The sequence below is a fragment of the Thalassophryne amazonica genome, chromosome 3 (genome assembly GCF_902500255.1).
Source record: "Thalassophryne amazonica chromosome 3, fThaAma1.1, whole genome shotgun sequence".
NCBI lineage: Eukaryota > Metazoa > Chordata > Actinopteri > Batrachoidiformes > Batrachoididae > Thalassophryne > Thalassophryne amazonica.
In genome coordinates, this window is record NC_047105.1 from 5,720,312 (window position 1) to 5,744,123 (window position 23,812).

The 23,812-nt window shown below is 44.0% G+C and overlaps 1 protein-coding gene across 1 annotated transcript in view; it reads left to right on the top strand.

Moving 5' to 3' along the window:
* Window positions 1–2,157: 2,157 nt before the first annotated feature.
* Window positions 2,158–23,812, top strand: part of LOC117505501 (dynein heavy chain 12, axonemal-like) — a 46,268-nt gene continuing 24,613 nt past the window's right edge. The window contains exons 1-8 of the mRNA XM_034165183.1: window positions 2,158–2,539; window positions 3,589–3,635; window positions 4,950–5,084; window positions 5,158–5,316; window positions 5,844–6,089; window positions 6,739–6,898; window positions 8,420–8,525; window positions 8,635–8,814. Coding sequence (XP_034021074.1) covers window positions 2,421–2,539; window positions 3,589–3,635; window positions 4,950–5,084; window positions 5,158–5,316; window positions 5,844–6,089; window positions 6,739–6,898; window positions 8,420–8,525; window positions 8,635–8,814 — 1,152 coding nt within the window. The 5' untranslated portion in view covers window positions 2,158–2,420. The remainder of the gene's footprint in view (window positions 2,540–3,588; window positions 3,636–4,949; window positions 5,085–5,157; window positions 5,317–5,843; window positions 6,090–6,738; window positions 6,899–8,419; window positions 8,526–8,634; window positions 8,815–23,812) is intronic.

Below are 23,812 nucleotides of genomic sequence, written 5' to 3' on the forward strand. Positions count from 1 at the left end.
TGTTTTTAGTGGTAATGCAATCATTTCTGGTGTAAATTTATCATGAGATTAGTTAAATCAGAGTTTTGATAGGTTAAACTCGATCACAGGCTGCAGCAGATGTTTAGCAACGTCAGGTTGTTTAGCAATGTTTAGCAATCATCAGGTTTCAGTTCACTGAGTGATTTGATGTAAAATATTGATTAGAACATTGACTGGTTTGTTAGTTGTTTTGAATGGTTGGTAATGAGTTTAACGCTTACACTGAACACTTCAAATGTTCCAGCAGATGTTTATTTGGACGCCATGTCTCTAATCCACCAGTCAGGTCACCAGTAAAACTGGTGGATTAGAGATGTTCTCAGGACTGGTTTGGTTTAGGTTCTGGAATTCTGAGCTCACTGACTACCGAAGTTAAACAGGAACCTACTGACCTGTGACCATTCTGTCCTTGGTGACGACAGATCAACCACATGATAGGGAAAAAAAACACAAAAAACATTCAAATTCGCTGAAAGATACATGTGTCCTTTAACCCTGATATTTGACCTTCACCCGTGAGTGACAGTTTAAGGGTGAGTCTTTAACTGCGGGTACTATTGGCCTTGTAAATGTAATTTCCACCACACCATTGCCTTACAATATAAAGCGCATTGGGGCAACTGTTGTGATTTGGCGCTATATACATGTGCTCTGTCACTCTGCGGCGGGTAACCGTGCTGTGGAGTTTTAGTGCAGCACTTAACCATAGCATGGAATTTTAATGTGGCAAATAACCATACCGCTGATTTTTAAGTCGCTGGGTAGCCATGGTGCAGTTTTTCTAAGGCACCGGGTAAGGATACTTTGGATGTGTAACCAGGCTGTTGATGAAACTGAATCTTTGTGCGCGTGAGTCCAGATGGTTTCAAGTTCAGTCCTGTGGACGGGATGATTTAATTATAGTAACAGACTAAATCAGATCCTCCAGAGCCGTGTGGACCCAGAGTGAGGACAACACAGTCTGTCACGATTCCAAATCCACATTAATCTTGATTAAAAAAAATAAAGCTTTAATCATTGTAATACATCTTTTAAAATTAATATATTTTGGCTTCTCTGTACAGTTTGAGATCCAGTTCTTTGAATTTTAATATTTTAATCAAGTAATCTTAAGATATGAGCGTTATAAATGAAAATCCAAAATAATAAGCTGCAGTGTGACGTCACAGCAGCGAGGCTGATAGGGGCGCTGTTCTCATGAACCCTGAACCTCCGTTGGTTGAACTCATGTCAGCAGACCCCTCTGGTCAGAGGCCCCGCCCCCTCAGCCCTCTGGTCAGAACACTGGACTGTGAAGAACCTTCAGCCCATTTTGATACAGAGTCCGTGGAACCGGAACCAGAACCTAAGAGCAAGCAGGTAGACGGGTTGGCGTTAATCAGTGTCAGAATGATAATCGGCTTATAGCTGCTGCTCACCACCAACAGAATCACTCCATCATCTGACTTCTCTTTTTATTGATCCAGATTTCAAACTGCTTTATATGTTAGTTATATTTTTGGAGAAACAGCGCCTCCACCTGCAGATCCGCTCAGGTAAAGGACTTGGCAGAGGTCTGCGTTCTGAGTGCTGTTTTCTCTCGCTACAATGAAAATGTTAATATTCTTGTTGGATTTTTGTTGCTTCTCTGTAAAATATATATATATATAAAACTTGTGTCACAGCAGCAAGTATTACAAAAACTTTTTCATTTGTCATGCAGTTTTTACCTGTTTCTCATGAGATGAAACAGCTGATTTTAACCTCTAATTAAACACAACACAAAGAAAAAGTCACATTTTCTGTAAAGTCACTTTTTGTTACCGTGTGACTTTTTTTTTTTTTTTTCTTTTCTTTTTGTCAATGTGTTGTATAGATAAATTCTTAAAAGTTAACAGTGGCTTATATTTCCCAGCTGGCTCAGGAATGGCTCAGGATCTCCCAGAAGGAGTTTAAGAACTGGGCCAGGATAGGGAAGTGTGGGATGAGCTGCTTGGTTGAGGTTGAAAATGAATGAATAAACACCTGACTGACCAATCACTGGTGTTAAGCTGCATGCTCCGCCCCTTTAGATCTAGGTCCACAAAGAGCCAACTCGTGGACCAGGGTCTATAGTAGTCCCTGATACCTGAGAATCTGTGGATCAGGGGACCAAACCATGACGTTGATCAGGATATTGTGGTCTGGACGTCTTCACGTGGACTCTCAGCAGGTTCAGGTCTTCAGCAGTTTCCTGGTGGGAGTCTGTTTGAGGGCAGGACGCGTTCCTTAGATTTGACCTGGTTTAAGTCCAGTCCAAGTCACTGATGGTAAAAAAGAAAAAAAGCTGTGCTGTGGTTCTGGATTGAGCTCTTGTCGGATCAGTGGACTAAACCTGGACCTGGTTTGATCCGGTTCACAGGGACCTTGATGTAGATCAGATGGAGTTTGCGCAGTTTGCAACGGAGGAGGACGAAGACGATGCCGATACTCAGTACATGATAGAACAGAGTCTGCTGGAGATCAGCAGAAAGACGGGTCCAGGACCAGATGGCACCAGGTGAGTACAAACACCAGAACCTGAGACTTGACTGTCGTTATAAAAAAATAAACCTAAAACAGACTTTTAGAAATTCCGTTGACGTGGTTGTTGTAACCATGGTTGCTATGGTTACACCACCAGAGGTCGTCCAGGTCAACAGCAGGAGCCTAAGTTGGTTATTTATTGAATCTGACCTGAAAAACTATACTTAACATTTCTATCTAAAAATATATATATTTGAAATAGGTTAAAAAAAATGAAGGTCATCAGTGTGACCTACTGGTTTGAGGTCAAAGGTCAAAGCAAAACATCCTGAAACCTTTTTTATTTTTATTTAAATTCTCCATCTTCACAGCTTGTTGATGTTTTTATCCATTTGACTTCACGTCTGTCATTTTTACACATTGAAAAATTTTAAACTTTCAGGATATATTTAAACTAACCTCAAAGTCCTTTGAACAGCAGGTCAAAGCTCAGTGTCACAGGATTTTCTTATTTTTTTTAACCTAAAATTCTCTGTGAGCATGAGGTACGTACGTGAGTTAGCAAATCTGTTATATGCATTTATTGCACAAATACAAAAAACCTATTGATTTGTGGTTTATAAGGTGAAAGGTCGAGGCAGCTGGTAAATGACTTCAATAGTTAGTGTCTCATGCTGTGATGACTGTTTTCACACCGACTTCCTGCTACAGTTAGCTTCAGGCTAGCTGAATGCTAACACCTGCTAACAAATTTACATAATGTATGAAATCAGATGATATTTTGAAATTATGCTGTTTATAGATTTAAATGTTGAAACAGTTGGATTAAACATATTAGAGATGTTAATTGAAACATTTCTAATAAATGACTTTCATTGAGCAACAACGGGGCTGTTTGTAGTTATTTTGTTAATTTTTTAAAGACATAATTTAATATTAATTCATTTTGGAGGAATTGTGCATCTACTTTTAAAATATGGTTTAAAATGTCTCAGCTCTGATCAGATTCATTTGGTTCTGTCTGTGTCCAGTGGGTGGCGCTGTGAGTTTGACATCCATTGATGTTTGTTTGTTTTTCCACAGTGTTGTTCCTGCAGACAACACCACAATCTTCACTGCAATCAGACAAGGTAAATGGTAAACAAACCCTCTGGCCCCACCCACCAGTCACACTCACAGTCACATGACTCACTCCAAGACCAGGTCTGGATCAGGACTGAGTCCACTGTCTGTCAGTTTGTAGAGACCTGAAAACTTTCATTCTTTCCCGTCAGGAGAAAACCGGTTTCCATGACAATGTTTTTGGATGTCTTCTGGACTGGATTAATATCTCAAAATATTAAAGAGATAAAATCAGTCATTTTTTGAGACTCCACCCCCACCCACCCTATTTTACTGTATTACTAAACATAAATATTTGTCTGGAATGTTTTTATAGTGGGACCAATGAGACCAAGTAAGAACTCTGGACCCTCTGTGACCATCAGATCAAACGAGTCGCAGTTGTTACGTGTCAGCTGTGATGAGTCTGAAACGACTCCAAGTGGTCCAACCATTTTTTGATCGGCTTTGGCTGATGGACTCAATGGGCCTTATGATCGCATTTGTACCATATCAGCGACGATAACTACTGATACACGTCAGCTTAACAAAAGCCAAAAATCCTGCTGTGGAATAAACATGCAGTGATAGAGTTAAAGTACCTTGGGGTCTTGTTCACGACTGAGGGGATGAAGGAGCGTGAGATTAGCCAGAGAATCGGTGCAGCAGGGGCTTCTTCGTGTTGAAAGGAGCCAGTTGAGCTAATTCGGGCATCTGGTAAGGATGCCCCCTGGGTGTCTCCCTAGGGAGATGTTCCAGGCACCTCTACCTGGGAGGAGACCCCGGGGAAGACCCGTGACTAGGTGGAGAGATTATATCTCCACACTGGCCTGGGAATGCCTCAGGATTCCCCAGTCAGAGGTGGTCACTGTGTCCCGGGAAAGGGAAGTCTGGGGTACCCTGCTGTTGCCTCTGCGACCCGATCCCGGATAATTCAGCTACACCCGTTTTATACACAGCCATGCGTGGTGCATCATGGGAACTTTCCGGTCACTGTGGCGTGTGACTCTGCCACGACCTGTTGAGTTACATGATGTCACAATGTCAACACATTAACGCTTCTGTGAATGTGTTAAGGCTGCTATATATCACGACGGTAGATGTCCAAACCAAATTTGTGAAATTTGAACGATTTCTCATCATAAATTAGTGCCAAGGCCTCTTTCTAAACCACTGCATATGTTGAACATCACAGCATAGATCTACAAGAACACAGTACCAAACCAGTCCCTGAGTGAGATCTAGCTCTGGACGGACAGACTCAGATGCTTCTCAGTGGGCGGTGATAAATGATCAAACGAGTGTGTCGCTGAGTGGGCAGGGACTAATGTGTCTGTTTTCAGGAAAAGAGAAGTTGGTGAAGGATCTATGTTTTGGACACGGGGATGGGTTCTTTCAGCTGGACAGTCGTGGTTGGACTCCTCTGCATGAGGCAGCTGTTCAGAGGAACCAAACCATCCTGCAGCTCATATACAAAGGTCAGGATCTGCATGATTATTAAAATATATACCAGTTCTGATGATGGGTAAAGATCCCCATCCTGTCCTTCAGCATGCGGTTCGCGGTTACTGGAGTGCCAGACTCTCCAGGGACGGACTCCTCTGTTCCTGGCCGTGGAAAAGGGTCTGATGGAGAACGCGACGTTCCTCCTCCAGCACGGAGCCGAACCCGACAGTCAGGACCAGGAGCAGGACTCACCGCTGGTTGTAGGTACGCCAACGACCCAGTTCGGATCTTCTAGAATTGTATGAATGAGGCATTAAAAAGTGGTTTTTGACTGAACTTTGACCCTTGAAGCTGTTTGGGTCCAGTCAGACCAGCCGTCACTGACGCTCATTTTTGATTAAAAATCAATTAGAATTTGTTTCGAAAAATCATCTTGCAGTTTTATGAACGAGATCCCCGGATCAAAAACGGGTCTGGATCTAACTGGATCTGGGTCACATCAGTGTGTCCTGGTTCTCCAACAACTGACCCAACGTCAACATTTGAGCTGGTATGGCTTTATTTAAAAGTCTCTCACTCATAATCCGAGGTCGGTTGGGGGTCCAGCCTGGGGACCTTGACTGGATGTGTGTGCTGACTGGGGTTTGAACACATGACCTATTGTTAACCTATTTAGTTAGTTTTTGTAAATTGTTTGATGAAACCTGAGCGAGTCTCTGTCCTGTCAGAGGAACTCTGTATGACATCACACTCTCTGTCTCTCTGTCACATGTCTTACTCCGCCCCTGCAGCCATCCGTTCAGACCGCGCTGACCTGGTGAAGCTGCTGATCAGGTGCGGCTCCAAGGTGAACCAGCAGGGCTGCCACGGTCGCCGCCCCCTCCATGAGGCCTCGCGGTTAGGCCAAGCGCCGCTGGTGACACTGCTGCTGGAAGCCGGCGCTCAGCCAGATCCACGCAGCGACTACGGCCTGACGCCGCTGGCTCTGGCCGCTCAGGCCGGACACCTGGAGGTGGTGGAGATGCTGCTGCAGAAAGGTCAGAACCAACACCTGAACCGGTGGGTCTCAAAGTGGTGCACATGGGGCCACTACAGGCGGAACAAGAACAGCAAAATATCCATGAAACTGTGAAATGATTCACTGAGACACCGTGAGGTTAGGGTTACTGAGATAGACACCTTAGAAACCAGTCAAATCCAAACCAGATCAACCCCGTCCTGGGCCTCATGTCAGTCGGATTTTGGGACAAATGTGGTTTGATGCAGCAGTTCCACAGCAAAAGCTAATTTGATTTGCATATTTAATATCACATATACCTGCCTGCCACCTGCTGGACATGTTGGAGAGAATAATCTCATCATCACATGCATGATGGAAATTAGGAGCAGGTGTAGTTGAACCGTAGCTTTAGATTAACATTTCATCAGTTTATTTTCTAAAGACTTTCTCCTATTTGATGAAATTAAATTTGTGTATTTTGAGAAACCTTTTTAGTTTAAAGTGTTTTGGGGCCTGAACATTATTTGTTTTGTCGCCTCGTTGACGTTCGTGGATTCAAACTTGGATTAGTTTAACACTCAGATGTTTGCTTGCTAACAATGTGTGTGAACTTAGCGTTTAGCGCTGGTGCTAATGTCGACATGCTGATTGGTTTGAGTTATGTGATCATCACATGCGTGTCACAGGTGCAGACGTTCTGTCGCAGGCCCAGGATGAGGCGTCTGTCCTGTACGAGGCATGTTCGTGCGGCGATCCGGCTCTGATCGACCTGCTGCTGCGGCATGGCGCTGACGCCAACGTGGCCAGACACACGGGACACCTGCCTATCCACCGAGGACACCTGCAGTAGGAAACAAACACAGCACCAATGTGGCCTCCTCACTTGGAACGAAGGCCAGGCAACTTTGGGGTTGAGCTACAAAAAGGGGTGGAGTCAGAATCATATGTACAGAAGCTAGTACTTAGTACTGTAGTAGTACTTAAATAAAGGTTCTATTTGCTTGTAGTGCTCATAGCGTTGATCTGTAGAACAATTTGTGCTGCATGGCTAGGAAGTGCAAACCAAATTTACATGTCAGAAAAATTAGTTAAAGTAAAACATTTTTAAGTTTGTTTTCAGAAAGTACTGAAAAAAAAATCAGAAGGACATTTCTTAAAAGGACAACTTTTTTTTTAAAACAATCCAGATAAATTCTAATTTAATATGGCCCTAAATAATGCGGCAGCGGCTCAGTTGACAACAATAAACAATTTAAATTTAAAACAATTAACAGGAGAAATACAAACACACAAAATACTGCAGCAAGCAACAACATCTACCAAACAAACAAACATGCAGAGTTTAAAAATAAAATAATGACCATTTCACTGGGTTAATATAAACATTTTTATACATCACCATCTCAAACATCTCACCCCAATAGAGCGCTTCGCTCTCAGACTGCAGGCTTACTTGTAGTTCCTAGGGTTTGTAAGAGTAGAATGGGAGGCAGAGCCTTCAGCTTTCAGGCTCCTCTCCTGTGGAACCAGCTCCCAATTCAGATCAGGGAGACAGACACCCTCTCTACTTTTAAGATTAGGCTTAAAACCTTCCTTTTTGCTAAAGCTTATAGTTAGGGCTGGATCAGGTGACCCTGAACCATCCCTTAGTTATGCTGCTATAGACTTAGACTGCTGGGGGGTTCCCATGATGCACTGAGTGTTTCTTTCTCTTTTTGCTCTGTATGCACCACTCTGCATTTAATCATTAGTGATTGATCTCTGCTCTCCTCCACAGCATGTCTTTTTCCTGGTTCTCTCCCTCAGCCCCAACCAGTCCCAGCAGAAGACTGCCCCTCCCTGAGCCTGGTTCTGCTGGAGGTTTCTTCCTGTTAAAAGGGAATTTTTCCTTCCCACTGTCGCCAAGTGCTTGCTCACAGGGGGTCGTTTTGACCGTTGGGGTTTTTCTGTAATTATTGTATGGCTTTGCCTTACAATATAAAACGCCTTGGGGCAACTGTTTGTTGTGATTTGGCGCTATATAAATAAAATTGATTTGATTTGATTTTAAAACAAACTTAAAATTTGTAGTCAGAAATTTCACCAACACTGAGGCAGCGTATCCTAAAACAAACAAACAAACAAATGGTCTCTTAAGATGTGATGTTTCTGTGCCTGTTGCTTTAAATGTAAAGGAGCTGCTGCTAGCCACGCCCCCTCTGTCACAGAGACAGCGGCAGAAGTCTGTGCTTTAAATGTGTTGATCAACAACAACAATGGGATTCTCAGTGGGGTTTGGGGGCGTGGCACTTTAGGTCCACTATTTAAATCTGTTTTTTATTGTTTTTCTTGTTTTTATAATCTACGCGTGTTTGTGTTGTTTCTCAGAGCGCTGAAGCTGCTGATTTCTGTTACGTCCATGAGCGACGTCAACGACAGCGGGATGAGCCCGCTCCACTCCGCTGCTGCCGGAGGACACGCCAACTGCATCAAGGTTTATAAACAGTAAATCTTAAAACATTTCATGTAATTTAGTGGGAGATATTTATGTTTTTTTATTTTAGTATTTATTGATCCTAATAATATTTCTTGGTTCCCATCAGTCTTTGCTGGACGCAGGTTATGACCCCAACTACATGCTCCATCCTTGGGTTCGCCGTAGCTATGACGACGAGAGGAAGTCAGCACTCTTCTTTGCAGTTTCCAATAGTGACATGCAATCGGTCAAACTCCTGCTGGAGGGCGGAGCCATGACCAACCAGGACCCAGTCAAATGTCTACAGGTATGAATCTCTCTATGACATCATCACCATCAAGAAAGTCTATAAGGGACGAGTATACAAGGAATAAGTCACCAAAAATCTTAATTTCAAACCAAGGAATGTCATCTCAACTGTTTAATCTTACCAGAAAAGTATGATTTTAATTTTTCTTTAGCATGCCAAGGTTAGCTGTATACGCTGATGCTAACATTTTTTAATAGAAAATGCTAACCTTAATTTTACCATGTTCAAATAATTTTTGCATGCTAATATCAACGTTATGAATATATAGTGCTCAACAATGAAAGAAACAATTAGCATGTTAACTGTAACTGCGTTTTTGTTACTTTTTAACATTATAATTAGCATGATGTCACTAGTTTGATGTTTAAGTGTTTTCCTGCTGCATACTCCATGGAAAAACAAGGCAGAGGAAACGTGACCCGGCCCGGGAGCAGCCCGGGGCCTCCGTCTGGAACCAGGCCTGGACAAAGGGCCTGGTAGCTGGGGTCAGTCCAAAAAAGCAACATGGACTTTCCTTCTCCATGCTGTGGGCTCACCAACCACAGGGGGAACCGTTGGCGTTGGATGTGCGGTCCTGTGGGTGGCAGTGAAAGTCGAGGGCCTTGACAGACTAGACAGGAGCGGCAGAGGCTAGCTCTGGGGGCGTGGATCGTCACCTCGCTATGGGGATAGGAGCCGGAGCTTGTGCGGGAGGTGGAGTGCTACCAGTCAGATCTGGTGGGCCTCCCCTCTGCGCACAGCCTCGGCTCCGTTACCACTCTCCATGATAGAGGTTGGATTTTATTGTTCTCTGGAGTTACCCAGTGTGCGAGGCACCAGGCGGATGTGGGGATACTCATGTGTCCCCGACTGAGCTCCTTAATGGTCTGACCCCTCTGTGTCTCTCTGAGCTTCCGCTTCGCTATACCCCAACCAGAGCCTTAAGGTCTTCTGACCAGCTGTTGTTGGCGGTGCCTAAAACTATATTAAAGACTAGAGGTGACAGGGCCTTTGCAGTGGCTGCCCCCAGGCTTTGGTGTAGTCTCCCCTTCCATATGAGATTGTCCCTGACAGGTGATTCGGTTAGGACACAAATGCACGACTCATAAACACAGCTCTGATTGAAAAACCTTAGTAGTGTGACAAGCAGTGGTCGGTACACAGGAAAGCAGTCCAAAAAAACACAGCAGGACAGCAACACGGCAACACAGCAATATAATCATCAGGCTTTTACGAGGTCGGAACAAATGGGCAGGAGGTCGAATACACAATAAGGCAAGCAGGACTATGGAACACAAACCGAGAGCTGGAAGGAAGGCACAGGGCACATCAATCTGGCGAAGACCAGGGCAAGAGAGAGACAGAAATGTCCACCACCAAGAAAGGCAGAAAGACCCAAGCAGGAAAAAGTCCAACAAGAGAATAAATAAACAGGAAGGCAACCAACAGACAAAAACAGATCAAAACAAAGAAACAAAAGCAGATCAAACACACCTCCTGACAGTACCCCGCCACGGCCGACCCCAGATGGCCCAGGAGAACCAGGGTGAGCGACATGAAAGTTACGAATAAGCGCAGGATCCAAAATAAAGCAAGAGGGGACCCATGACCGCTCCTCGGGGCCATAGCCCTCCCAGTCGACCAGATACTGAAACCCACGACCGCACCAGCGAGAGGCCAGGAGCCGGCACACGGTGAAGACTGGGCCACCATCCACACACCGGGTGGTCGGCAGGGGAACAGCAGGAGGCCATAAAGCGCTTGACCGAACAGGTTTGACATTGCTGACATGGAAAGTGGGGTGGACACGCATGGACCGAGGGAGATGGAGACGGACAGAAACGGGATTAATGACCTTGGAGACCAGAAAGGGACTGACGAACCTGGGAGCCAATTTCTTAGGTATGCCCCAAAGAGACAAATGGCGTGTTGAGAGCAATACCTTCTGCCCCGGGACATAGGACGGGGCAGCGGCCCTCTTATGGTCAGCGGCCACTTTATAAGTCCCTATGGATAATAATGACCAGAGGGTATGTTAAAGGATGTCTTCCATTCATCGCCTTGTCTTATCCTTACCAAATGATATGCATTCCGCAGGTCGAGCTTAGTAAAAACTGTGGATCCTTCCAACAGTTCAAACGCGAAGGAGATTAGTGGCAGCGGGTAACGATTTTTTACTGTGATCTCATTCAAACCATGGTAATCGATGCAGGGACGAAGTGTCTTATCCTTCTTTTCAACAAAGAAAAAACCCGCCCCTGCAGGTGACAGTGATGAGTGAATTAAGCCAGCCGCTAAGGACTCCTGTATGTACTCATTCATGACGTGGCGTTCTGGTGCGGATAGAGAGAATAGCTTTCCCCATGGTGGAGTCGCCCTGGGGAGGAGCTCAATGGCACAGTCATAATCGCGATGTGGTGGTAATGATTTAGCTTTTGCTTTGCTAAAAACGGCTGCGAGGTCATGGTAAAACTCGGGGACCCCAGTAAGGTCCGGGTTGAAACCCTGCGAAATGCAGTCAGTTTTTGGCAGACATACATTAATACATGTTGGGCTCCAAGAAATAATCTCGCCCTTAACCCAATCAAAGTTAGGCCATGACGTTGTAGCCAGGGGTGCCCCAGTATGAACGGGTGAGTCATGTTATCCATTACATGGAAACTAATTGATTCAGAATGAGAGTGGAAATTAGCATTTTGACTGACTAAGTGCGGTGAGTGATTTGACCAAGAATGTGACAATCCATGGCACGTACCACCAGGGGGCGAGGGAGCTTAAATATCTTAAGGATAAGGGACCTGGCAAGAGAGGACAAGATCAAATTGGCATCAGAACCAGAATCAACAAAAGCAGATACAACTATGGTGGAGTGGTCAGATGTTAATTTGGCTGGGATTATATTTTGAGTTGAAACAGAAGAGATGGAATTAAGACTCACCCGTACCTCGGATCTTGGCCGCATGGTGGCACCCCTGGCTTGACAATTGGAAATTAAGTGTCCTGATTGTCCACAGTAATAGCAGAGGCCATCCTCACGGTGGCGCTGTCACTCCATTTGTGACAGGCGCATTCTCCCCAGCTTTATTGGCTCCTCTGAGCTGTGTGGAGGGGGGTCGGGCCGAGCGTGAGTGGAAGAGGAGGAGGAACGGGCTGGAGGCGTGTCTGTTCGGTGGTCTGGATAGCGATTTCCTCGTCAAGGGTGGTCCTGCAGACGACGGTCGGTACAGATGGCCAGCACTATTAATTCATCCAGATCATCCGGTAAGTCGATGGCTATTAATTGATCTTGAATGTCGGCAGACACACCCTGGAAGAAAACATCGAGGAGGGCCGCTGGGTTCCATTCACTCTTAGCTGCGAGAATGCCAAAGTCTTTCATGTAGTCTGTTACCTGGCGGCTGCCCTGCCTCAGCCTCATGAGGGAGTGTGCTGCCTCGCGTCCCGGAGCTGTGTGCTGGAATACTTGTTGGAGAGCAGATGTAAACGCCGGGATAGAAGCACAGGTGGGAGATTGAGTCCTTAAGCAATGGGGGATTACAGTCTCATGTTGAAGAGGTGTTTGTTCAGTCACGTCTTGAAGGCTCGAACATTGTTTGATGTGATATCTCCAACTACAGCCGGGGGGAGGCAGTTCCAGGTAGTAATTGCGGAGTAAAGAAAGCTCCTATCAAGGCATTTAGCGTGGGACTTGGGGGTTTTCAATGCGTGGTTTGATGGCGCCCTCCAGGTGGTTTGGCTTGGGAGGCCAGGTGGGGGTAGCAATGTTCTGGACAGCTCAGAGTGTGCATCTTGTATAATATGGATGTTGCGGCAACTGTTCTGTGGTGGCTCAGCTTGCTGATGGCATGATTGCTTTGGGCAGTGTCCTCATCCATACAGATGATTTTCAGCTATCAATGCTGGTTGTCCCAAAGAACAGATCTGGGCAGGATGGTACCCTCTTTCTGGACAGGACCATGTTGCATTTGCTAGGCTCAAATGTGACCCTCCAAATATCAGCCCACCTGCGGATGTTTTCCAGGTCCTTGTTTAGAGATGCAGCCACCTTGGGACCATTCAGTGATGTTACTGGGGCATAGATGGTGGAATCATCTGCATAGAGAAAGATGTTATTTTCACATTGTTCCACAACATCATCTATGAAGATGGAGAATAATAGAGGATGAGAATGGTTCCCTGGGGAACTGATGCACTGATTGGTTTAGATAATGAGGACTCCCTGGAGAGCACAACTTGAATGGAACTTCCTTGTAGGTAGTTCCATAGCCAGAGATGTAATTGTCCAGTTGTGCCCTTGGATGCAAGCTTAGCAAAAACGCCGTTGTGCCAGACCTGTTCAAAAGTGCCTTTGATGTCTAGTGTGACAATGTACACTTCTTCTTTGTCCAGGATGTTGTTCAGTGTCTGGGATAAAACCATGAGGAGGCTGGCTGTGGTGTGGTTCGGTCTGAATCCGTACTATTTATTGGAGTTGGTGGTTGGCTCTCACTGCGGTATTGTATCACTTCCTGTTCCGGAGCACAGCGGTGTTTTTCTGTATCTGTTAGCTGTTTAATCTGCGCAGTTAGATTGATCTAGTTATCTAGATTACGATTTGTTTCCCAGTGTAATCTTTACGTGCCTTAACTAAAGCACTCCTTCTGCTGAATCACCTCTAAATTATTTACACATTATTCACTTTGCGTGTTTTTAGGAATCCGCTAGCTTAGCATAGCTACTAGCTCTTAGCCGATTTAGCATGGCGGATTCTCCTGTCTCTCCCGCACTTTTCTGCTCTGGGTGTGAAATGTTTAGTTATTCCTCAGCCTCCTTTAGCAGTAACGGTACTTGTAATAAGTGTAGCTTATTCGTAGCTTTGGAGGCCAGGCTGGGCGAATTGGAGACTCGGCTCCGCACCGTGGAAAATTCTACAGCTAGCCAGGCCCCTGTAGTCGGTGCGGACCAAGGTAGCTTAGCCGCCGTTAGTTACCCCCTGGCAGATCCCGAGCAGCCAGGAAAGCAGGCTGACTGGGTGACTGTGAGGAGGAAGCGTAGCCCTAAACAGAAGCCCCGTGTACACCGCCAACCCATTCACATCTCTAACCGTTTTTCCCCACTCGACGACACACCCGCCGAGGATCAAACTCTGGTTATTGGCGACTCTGTTTTGCGAAATGTGAAGTTAGCGACACCAGCAACCATAGTCAATTGTCTTCCGGGGGCCAGAGCAGGCGACATTGAAGGAAATTTGAAACTGCTGGCTAAGGCTAAGCGTAAATTTGGTAAGATTGTAATTCACGTCGGCAGTAATGACACCCGGTTACGCCAATCGGAGGTCACTAAAATTAACATTAAATCGGTGTGTAACCGGGAGTGACATGTTTAGCCGCATGTTCTCCTTGAATTGCTGGCTGTCTGAGTGGTGTCCAAAAAATGAGAGGTGGGCTTCATAAATAATTGGCAAAGCTTCTGGGGAAAACCTGGTCTTGTTAGGAGAGACGGCATCCATCCCACTTTGGATGGAGCAGCTCTCATTTCTAGAAATCTGGCCAATTTTCTTAAATCCTCCAAACCGTGACTATCCAGGGTTGGGACCAGGAAGCAGAGTTGTAGTCTTACACACCTCTCTGCAGCTTCTCTCCCCCTGCCATCCCCTCATTACCCCATCCCCGTAGAGACGGTGCCTGCTCCCAGACTACCAATAACCAGCAAAAATCTATTTAAGCATAAAAATTCAAAAAGAAAAAATAATATAGCACCTTCAACTGCACCACAGACTAAAACAGTTAAATGTGGTCTATTAAACATTAGGTCTCTCTCTTCTAAGTCCCTGTTGGTAAATGATATAATAATTGATCAACATATTGATTTATTCTGCCTTACAGAAACCTGGTTACAGCAGGATGAATATGTTAGTTTAAATGAGTCAACACCCCCGAGTCACACTAACTGTCAGAATGCTCGTAGCACGGGCCGGGGCAGAGGATCAATCAATCAATTAATTTTTTTATATAGCGCCAAATCACAACAAACAGTTGCCCCAAGGCGCTTTATATTGTAAGGCAAGGCCATACAATAATTATGTAAAACCCCAACGGTCAAAACGACCCCCTGTGAGCAAGCACTTGGCTACAGTGGGAAGGAAAAACTCCCTTTTAACAGGAAGAAACCTCCAGCAGAACCAGGCTCAGGGAGGGGCAGTCTTCTGCTGGGACTGGTTGGGGCTGAGGGAGAGAACCAGGAAAAAGACATGCTGTGGAGGGGAGCAGAGATCGATCACTAATGATTAAATGCAGAGTGGTGCATACAGAGCAAAAAGAGAAAGAAACAGTGCATCATGGGAACCCCCCAGCAGTCTACGTCTATAGCAGCATAACTAAGGGATGGTTTAGGGTCACCTGATCCAGCCCTAACTATAAGCTTTAGCAAAAAGGAAAGTTTTAAGCCTAATCTTTAAAGTAGAGAGGGTGTCTGTCTCCCTGATCTGAATTGGGAGCTGGTTCCACAGGAGAGGAGCCTGAAAGCTGAAGGCTCTGCCTCCCATTCTACTCTTACAAACCCTAGGAACTACAAGTAAGCCTGCAGTCTGAGAGCGAAGCGCTCTATTGGGGTGATATGCTACTACGAGGTCCCTAAGATAAGATGGGACCTGATTATTCAAAACCTTATAAGTAAGAAGAAGAATTTTAAATAGTAATAATAATAATAATACAATAGTCCAGCCTAGAGGAAATAAATGCATGAATTAGTTTTTCAGCATCACTCTGAGACAAGACCTTTCTGATTTTAGAGATATTGCGTAAATGCAAAAAAGCAGTCCTACATATTTGTTTAATATGCGCTTTGAATGACATATCCTGATCAAAAATGACTCCAAGATTTCTCACAGCATTACTAGAGGTCAGGGTAATGCCATCCAGAGTAAGGATCTGGTTAGACACCATGTTTCTAAGATTTGTGGGGCCAAGTACAATAACTTCAGATTTATCTGAGTTTAAAAGCAGGAAATTAGAGGTCATCCATGTCTTTATGTCTGTAAGACAATCCTGCAGTTTAGCTAATTGGTGTGTGTCCTCTGGCTTCATGGATAGATAAAGCTGGGTATCATCTGCGTAACAATGAAAATTTAAGCAATACCGTCTAATAATACTGCCTAAGGGAAGCATGTATAAAGTGAATAAAATTGGTCCTAGCACAGAACCTTGTGGAACTCCATAATTAACTTTAGTCTGTGAAGAAGATTCCCCATTTACATGAACAAATTGTAATCTATTAGACAAATATGATTCAAACCACCGCAGCGCAGTGCCTTTAATACCTATGGCATGCTCTAATCTCTGTAATAAAATTTTATGGTCAACAGTATCAAAAGCAGCACTGAGGTCTAACAGAACAAGCACAGAGATGAGTCCACTGTCCGAGGCCATAAGAAGATCATTTGTAACCTTCACTAATGCTGTTTCTGTACTATGATGAATTCTAAAACCTGACTGAAACTCTTCAAATAGACCATTCCTCTGCAGATGATCAGTTAGCTGTTTTACAACTACCCTTTCAAGAATTTTTGAGAGAAAAGGAAGGTTGGAGATTGGCCTATAATTAGCTAAGATAGCTGGGTCAAGTGATGGCTTTTTAAGTAATGGTTTAATTACTGCCACCTTAAAAGCCTGTGGTACATAGCCAACTAACAAAGATAGATTGATCATATTTAAGATCGAAGCATTAAATAATGGTAGGGCTTCCTTGAGCAGCCTGGTAGGAATGGGGTCTAATATACATGTTGATGGTTTGGATGAAGTAACTAATGAAAATAACTCAGACAGAACAATCGGAGAGAAAGAGTCTAACCAAATACCGGCATCACTGAAAGCAGCCAAAGATAACGATACGTCTTTGGGATGGTTATGAGTAATTTTTTCTCTAATAGTTAAAATTTTGTTAGCAAAGAAAGTCATGAAGTCATTACTAGTTAAAGTTAATGGAATATTCAGCTCAATAGAGCTCTGACTCTTTGTCAGCCTGGCTACAGTGCTGAAAAGAAACCTGGGGTTGTTCTTATTTTCTTCAATTAGTGATGAGTAGAAAGATGTCCTAGCTTTACGGAGGGCTTTTTTATAGAGCAACAGACTCTTTTTCCAGGCTAAGTGAAGATCTTCTAAATTAGTGAGACGCCATTTCCTCTCCAACTTACGGGTTATCTGCTTTAAGCTACGAGTTTGTGAGTTATACCACAGAGTCAGACACTTCTGATTTAAAGCTCTCTTTTTCAGAGGAGCTACAGCATCCAAAGTTGTCTTCAATGAGGATGTAAAACTATTGACGAGATACTCTATCTCCCTTACAGAGTTTAGGTAGCTACTCTGCACTGTGTTGGTATATGGCATTAGAGAACATAAAGAAGGAATCATATCCTTAAACCTAGTTACAGCGCTTTCTGAAAGACTTCTAGTGTAATGAAACTTATTCCCCACTGCTGGGTAGTCCATCAGAGTAAATGTAAATGTTATTAAGAAATGATCAGACAGAAGGGAGTTTTCAGGGAATACTGTTAAGTCTTCTATTTCCATACCATAAGTCAGAACAAGATCTAAGATATGATTAAAGTGGTGGGTGGACTCATTTACTTTTTGAGCAAAGCCAATAGAGTCTAATAATAGATTAAATGCAGTGTTGAGGCTGTCATTCTCAGCATCTGTGTGGATGTTAAAATCGCCCACTATAATTATCTTATCTGAGCTAAGCACTAAGTCAGACAAAAGGTCTGAAAATTCACAGAGAAACTCACAGTAACGACCAGGTGGACGATAGATAATAACAAATAAAACTGGTTTTTGGGACTTCCAATTTGGATGGACAAGACTAAGAGACAAGCTTTCAAATGAATTAAAGCTCTGTCTGGGTTTTTGATTAATTAATAAGCTGGAATGGAAGATTGCTGCTAATCCTCCGCCCCGGCCCGTGCTACGAGCATTCTGACAGTTAGTGTGACTCGGGGGTGTTGACTCATTTAAACTAACATATTCATCCTGCTGTAACCAGGTTTCTGTTAGGCAGAATAAATCAATATGTTGATCAATTATTATATCATTTACCAACAGGGACTTAGAAGAGAGAGACCTAATGTTTAATAGACCACATTTAACTGTTTTAGTCTGTGGTGCAGTTGAAGGTGCTATATTATTTTTTCTTTTTGAATTTTTATGCTTAAATAGATTTTTGCTGGTTATTGGTGGTCTGGGAGCAGGCACCGTCTCTACGGGGATGGGGTAATGAGGGGATGGCAGGGGGAGAGAAGCTGCAGAGAGGTGTGTAAGACTACAACTCTGCTTCCTGGTCCCAACCCTGGATAGTCACAGTTTGGAGGATTTAAGAAAATTGGCCAGATTTCTAGAAATGAGAGCTGCTCCATCCAAAGTGGGATGGATGCCGTCTCTCCTAACAAGACCAGGTTTTCCCCAGAAGCTTTGCCAATTATCTATGAAGCCCACCTCATTTTTTGGACACCACTCAGACAGCCAGCAATTCAAGGAGAACATGCGGCTAAACATGTCACTCCCGGTCCGATTGGGGAGGGGCCCAGAGAAAACAACAGAGTCCGACATTGTTTTTGCAAAGTTACACACCGATTTAATGTTAATTTTAGTGACCTCCGATTGGCGTAACCGAGTGTCATTACTGCCGACGTGAATTACAATCTTACCAAATTTACGCTTAGCCTCAGCCAGCAGTTTCAAATTTCCTTCAATGTCGCCTGCTCTGGCCCCCGGAAGACAATTGACTATGGTTGCTGGTGTCGCTAACTTCACATTTCTCAAAACAGAGTCGCCAATAACCAGAGTTTGATCCTCGGCGGGTGTGTCGTCGAGTGGGGAAAAACGGTTAGAGATGTGAACGGGTTGGCGGTGTACACGGGGCTTCTGTTTAGGGCTACGCTTCCTCCTCACAGTCACCCAGTCAGCCTGCTTTCCCGGCTGCTCGGGATCTGCCAGGGGGGAACTAACGGCGGCTAAGCTACCTTGGTCCGCACCGACTACAGGGGCCTGGCTAGCTGTAGAATTTTCCACGGTGCGGAGCCGAGTCTCCAATTCGCCCAGCCTGGCCTCCAAAGCTACGAATAAGCTACACTTATTACAAGTACCGTTACTGCTAAAGGAGGCCGAGGAATAACTAAACATTTCACACCCAGAGCAGAAAAGTGCGGGAGAGACAGGAGAAGCCGCCATGCTAAATCGGCTAAGAGCTAGTAGCTACGCTAACATAGCGGATTCCTAAAAACACGCAAAGTGAATAATGTGTAAATAATTTAGAGGTGATTCAGCAGAAGGAGTGCTTTAGTTAAGGCACGTAAAGATTACACTGGGAAACAAATCGTAATCTAGATAAGTAGATCAATCTAACTGCGCAGATTAAACAGCTAACAGATACAGAAAAACACCGCTGTGCTCCGGAACAGGAAGTGATACAATACCGCAGTGAGAGCCAACCACCAGTAGAGGCAAGCAAGAGCAAGAGGATCTGAAGTCTGGGACTGATTAGCAGCAATCTTCCATTCCAGCTTATTAATTAATCAAAAACCTAGACAGAGCTTTAATTCATTTGAAAGCTTGTCTCTTAGTCTTGTCCATCCAAATTGGAAGTCCCAAAAAACAGTTTTATTTGTTAGTATCTATCGTCCACCTGGTCGTTACTGTGAGTTTCTCTGTGAATTTTCAGACCTTTTGTCTGACTTAGTGCTTAGCTCAGATAAGATAATTATAGTGGGCGATTTTAACATCCACACAGATGCTGAGAATGACAGCCTCAACACTGCATTTAATCTATTATTAGACTCGATTGGCTTTGCTCAAAAAGTAAATGAGTCCACCCACCACTTTAATCATATCTTAGATCTTGTTCTGACTTATGGTATGGAAATAGAAGACTTAACAGTATTCCCTGAAAACTCCCTTCTGTCTGATCATTTCTTAATAACATTTACATTTATTCTGATGGACTACCCAGCAGTGGGGAATAAGTTTCATTACACTAGAAGTCTTTCAGAAAGCGCTGTAACTAGGTTTAAGGATATGATTCCTTCTTTATGTTCTCTAATGTCATATACCAACACAGTGCAGAGTAGCTACCTAAACTCTGTAAGTGAGATAGAGTATCTCGTCAATAGTTTTACATCCTCATTGAAGACAACTTTGGATGCTGTAGCTCCTCTAAAAAAGAGCTTTAAATCAGAAGTGCCTGACTCCGTGGTATAACTCACAAACTCGTAGCTTAAAGCAGATAACCCGTAAGTTGGAGAGGAAATGGCGTCTCACTAATTTAGAAGATCTTCACTTAGCCTGGAAAAAGAGTCTGTTGCTCTATAAAAAAGCCCTCCGTAAAGCTAGGACATCTTTCTACTCATCACTAATTGAAGAAAATAAGAACAACCCCAGGTTTCTTTTCAGCACTGTAGCCAGGCTGACAAAGAGTCAGAGCTCTATTGAGCTGAGTATTCCTTTAACTTTAACTAGTAATGACTTCATGACTTTCTTTGCTAACAAAAGTTTAACTATTAGAGAAAAAATGACTCATAACCATCCCAAAGACATATCGTTATCTTTGGCTGCTTTCAGTGATGCCGGTATTTGGTTAGACTCTTTCTCTCCGATTGTTCTGTCTGAGTTATTTTCATTAGTTACTTCATCCAAACCATCAACATGTTTATTAGACCCCATTCCTACCAGGCTGCTCAAGGAAGCCCTACCATTATTTAATGCTTCGATCTTAAATATGATCAATCTGTCTTTGTTAGTTGGCTATGTACCACAGGCTTTTAAGGTGGCAGTAATTAAACCATTACTTAAAAAGCCATCACTTGACCCAGCTATCTTAGCTAATTATAGGCCAATCTCCAACCTTCCTTTTCTCTCAAAAATTCTTGAAAGGGTAGTTGTAAAACAGCTAACTGATCATCTGCAGAGGAATGGTCTATTTGAAGAGTTTCAGTCAGGTTTTAGAATTCATCATAGTACAGAAACAGCATTAGTGAAGGTTACAAATGATCTTCTTATGCCCTCGGACAGTGGACTCATCTCTGTGCTTGTTCAGTTAGACCTCAGTGCTGCTTTTGATACTGTTGACCATAAAATTTTATTACAGAGATTAGAGCATGCCATAGGTATTAAAGGCACTGTGCTGCGGTGGTTTGAATCATATTTGTCTAATAGATTACAATTTGTTCATGTAAATGGGGAATCTTCTTCACAGACTAAAGTTAATTATGGAGTTCCACAAGGTTCTGTGCTAGGACCAATTTTATTCACTTTATACATGCTTCCCTTAGGCAGTATTATTAGACGGTATTGCTTAAATTTTCATTGTTACGCAGATGATACCCAGCTTTATCTATCCATGAAGCCAGAGGACACACACCAATTAGCTAAACTGCAGGATTGTCTTACAGACATAAAGACATGGATGACCTCTAATTTCCTGCTTTTAAACTCAGATAAAACTGAAGTTATTGTACTTGGCCCCACAAATCTTAGAAACATGGTGTCTAACCAGATCCTTACCCTGACCTCTAGTAATACTGTGAGAAATCTTGGAGTCATTTTTGATCAGGATATGTCATTCAAAGCGCATATTAAACAAATATGTAGGACTGCTTTTCTGCATTTACGCAATATCTCTAAAATCAGAAAGGTCTTGTCTCAGAGTGATGCTGAAAAACTAATTCATGCATTTATTTCCTCTAGGCTGGACTATTGTAATTCATTATTATCAGGTTGTCCTAAAAGTTCCCTAAAAAGCCTTCAGTTAATTCAAAATGCTGCAGCTAGAGTACTGACGGGGAGTAGAAGGAGAGAGCATATCTCACCCATATTGGCCTCTCTTCATTGGCTTCCTGTTAATTCTAGAATAGAATTTAAAATTCTTCTTCTTACTTATAAGGTTTTGAATAATCAGGTACCATCTTATCTTAGGGACCTCGTAGTACCATATCACCCCAATAGAGCGCTTCGCTCTCAGACTGCAGGCTTACTTGTAGTTCCTAGGGTTTGTAAGAGTAGAATGGGAGGCAGAGCTTCAGCTTTCAGGCTCCTCTCCTGTGGAACCAGCTCCCAATTCAGATCAGGGAGACAGATACCCTCTCTACTTTTAAGATTAGGCTTAAAACTTTCTTTTTTGCTAAAGCTTATAGTTAGGGCTGGATCAGGTGACCCTGAACCATCCCTTAGTTATGCTGCTATAGACGTAGACTGCTGGGGGGTTCCCATGATGCACTGTTTCTTTCTCTTTTTGCTCTGTATGCACCACTCTGCATTTAATCATTAGTGATCGATCTCTGCTCCCCTCCACAGCATGTCTTTTTCCTGGTTCTCTCCCTCAGCCCCAACCAGTCCCAGCGGAAGACTGCCCCTCCCTGAGCCTGGTTCTGCTGGAGGTTTCTTCCTGTTAAAAGGGAGTTTTTCCTTCCCACTGTAGCCAAGTGCTTGCTCACAGGGGGTCGTTTTGACCGTTGGGGTTTTACATAATTATTGTATGGCCTTGCCTTACAATATAAAGCGCCTTGGGGCAACTGTTTGTTGTGATTTGGCGCTATATAAAAAAATTGATTGATTGATTGATTGAGTTGAGGTCATGGCGGAGGAGGTAGCTCTGGAATTGTTTATGAACCAAGGATTCCATCACTTTGCTGATGACAGAGAGCAGCGATATGGGACGGTATTTAGTTGGGTCTGATTTTGAGTCCCTTTTGTGAATTGGGATCACTCTGGCAGTTTTCCATTGTTTTGGGAACATGCCACCGGAAAAGAGGAGTTAGAAGAGACGACTGAGGGCACTGGTCAGTTCTGCTGCGCACTCTCTGACGACCCCTGCAGGTATTTCATCCAGTCCTGATGCCTATCTGGGGTCCAGGTTGCGCAGGACGTTCCTAACATCTTTTGGTTTGAAGTGCACATAGGCAAACAAAGATGTTGCTAATGAGCTCCGTGTCAGAGGTTGCACACATGCCTCAGGCAACGTACACTTCTCCGTAAAGGTTTAGCAGAAGATGTTAACCCTTTCACTTGCCGTGATGTGGGGGATACCCTGGCGTACAATGGCGGGGATGTCTGTGGATCCACTTCTCCCTGAAAGTGAATTCACTATACCCCACCATTTCTTATTTATTTACTTATTATTGGTCATAACCTGATGCCCATATTTTCTTGTACAGCACTTTGGTCGACTGCTGTCCTTTTAAAAGTGCTTTAGAAGTTTGAGTTGAGTATGCACCAAACAGCAGTTCAGAGTATTCGGCCTTGTTGGAGTCCCCGAGTGGAGTCCTGTGTGGGGCTCCAGTCGGACGACTCCATTGTTCTGCTGGGGGACTTCAATGCACACGTGGGCAATGACAGAGACACCTGGAGAGGTGAGAGCAAGACTGAGTACGTGTGTGTGGATGAGAGGGAGCCCAGTGGAATAGTGCAGTTATAAGGAGTAGAGTTGGTGAAAGTAGATGAGTAATGTAATGGAGAGTGTGGTAGAGAGGTGAAGAAGAGAGTGCAGGCAGGGTGGAGTGGGTGGAGAAAGATTTGTGACCGAAGAATATCAGCAAGAGTGAAGGAGAAAATTTACAAGACAGCAGTGAGACCAGCTATGTTGGATGGCTTAGAGACGGTGACACAAACAAAAAGACAGGAGGCAAAGCTCAAAATGTTGTGATTCTTTTTGGAGTGACGAGAATGGACAAGATTAGGAATGAACATATCAGAGGGACAGCTCAGATGGGGCGGTTTGGAGACAAAGTCAGAGAGGTGAGATTGAGATGGTTTGGATGTGTGCAGAGGAGGGACCCAGGGTATATAGGGAGAAGGATGCTGAGGATGGAGCCACTAGGCAGGAGAAGAGGGAGGCCAAAGAGGAGGTTTATGGATGTGCTGAGGGAGGACATGCAGGTGGTTGGTGGAAGAGGAAGATACACTGGACAGGGTGAGATGGAAATGATTGATCTGCTGTGGTGCCCCCTAATGGGAGCAGCCGAAAGAAGAAGAAGAAGATAATAGTTTAATTT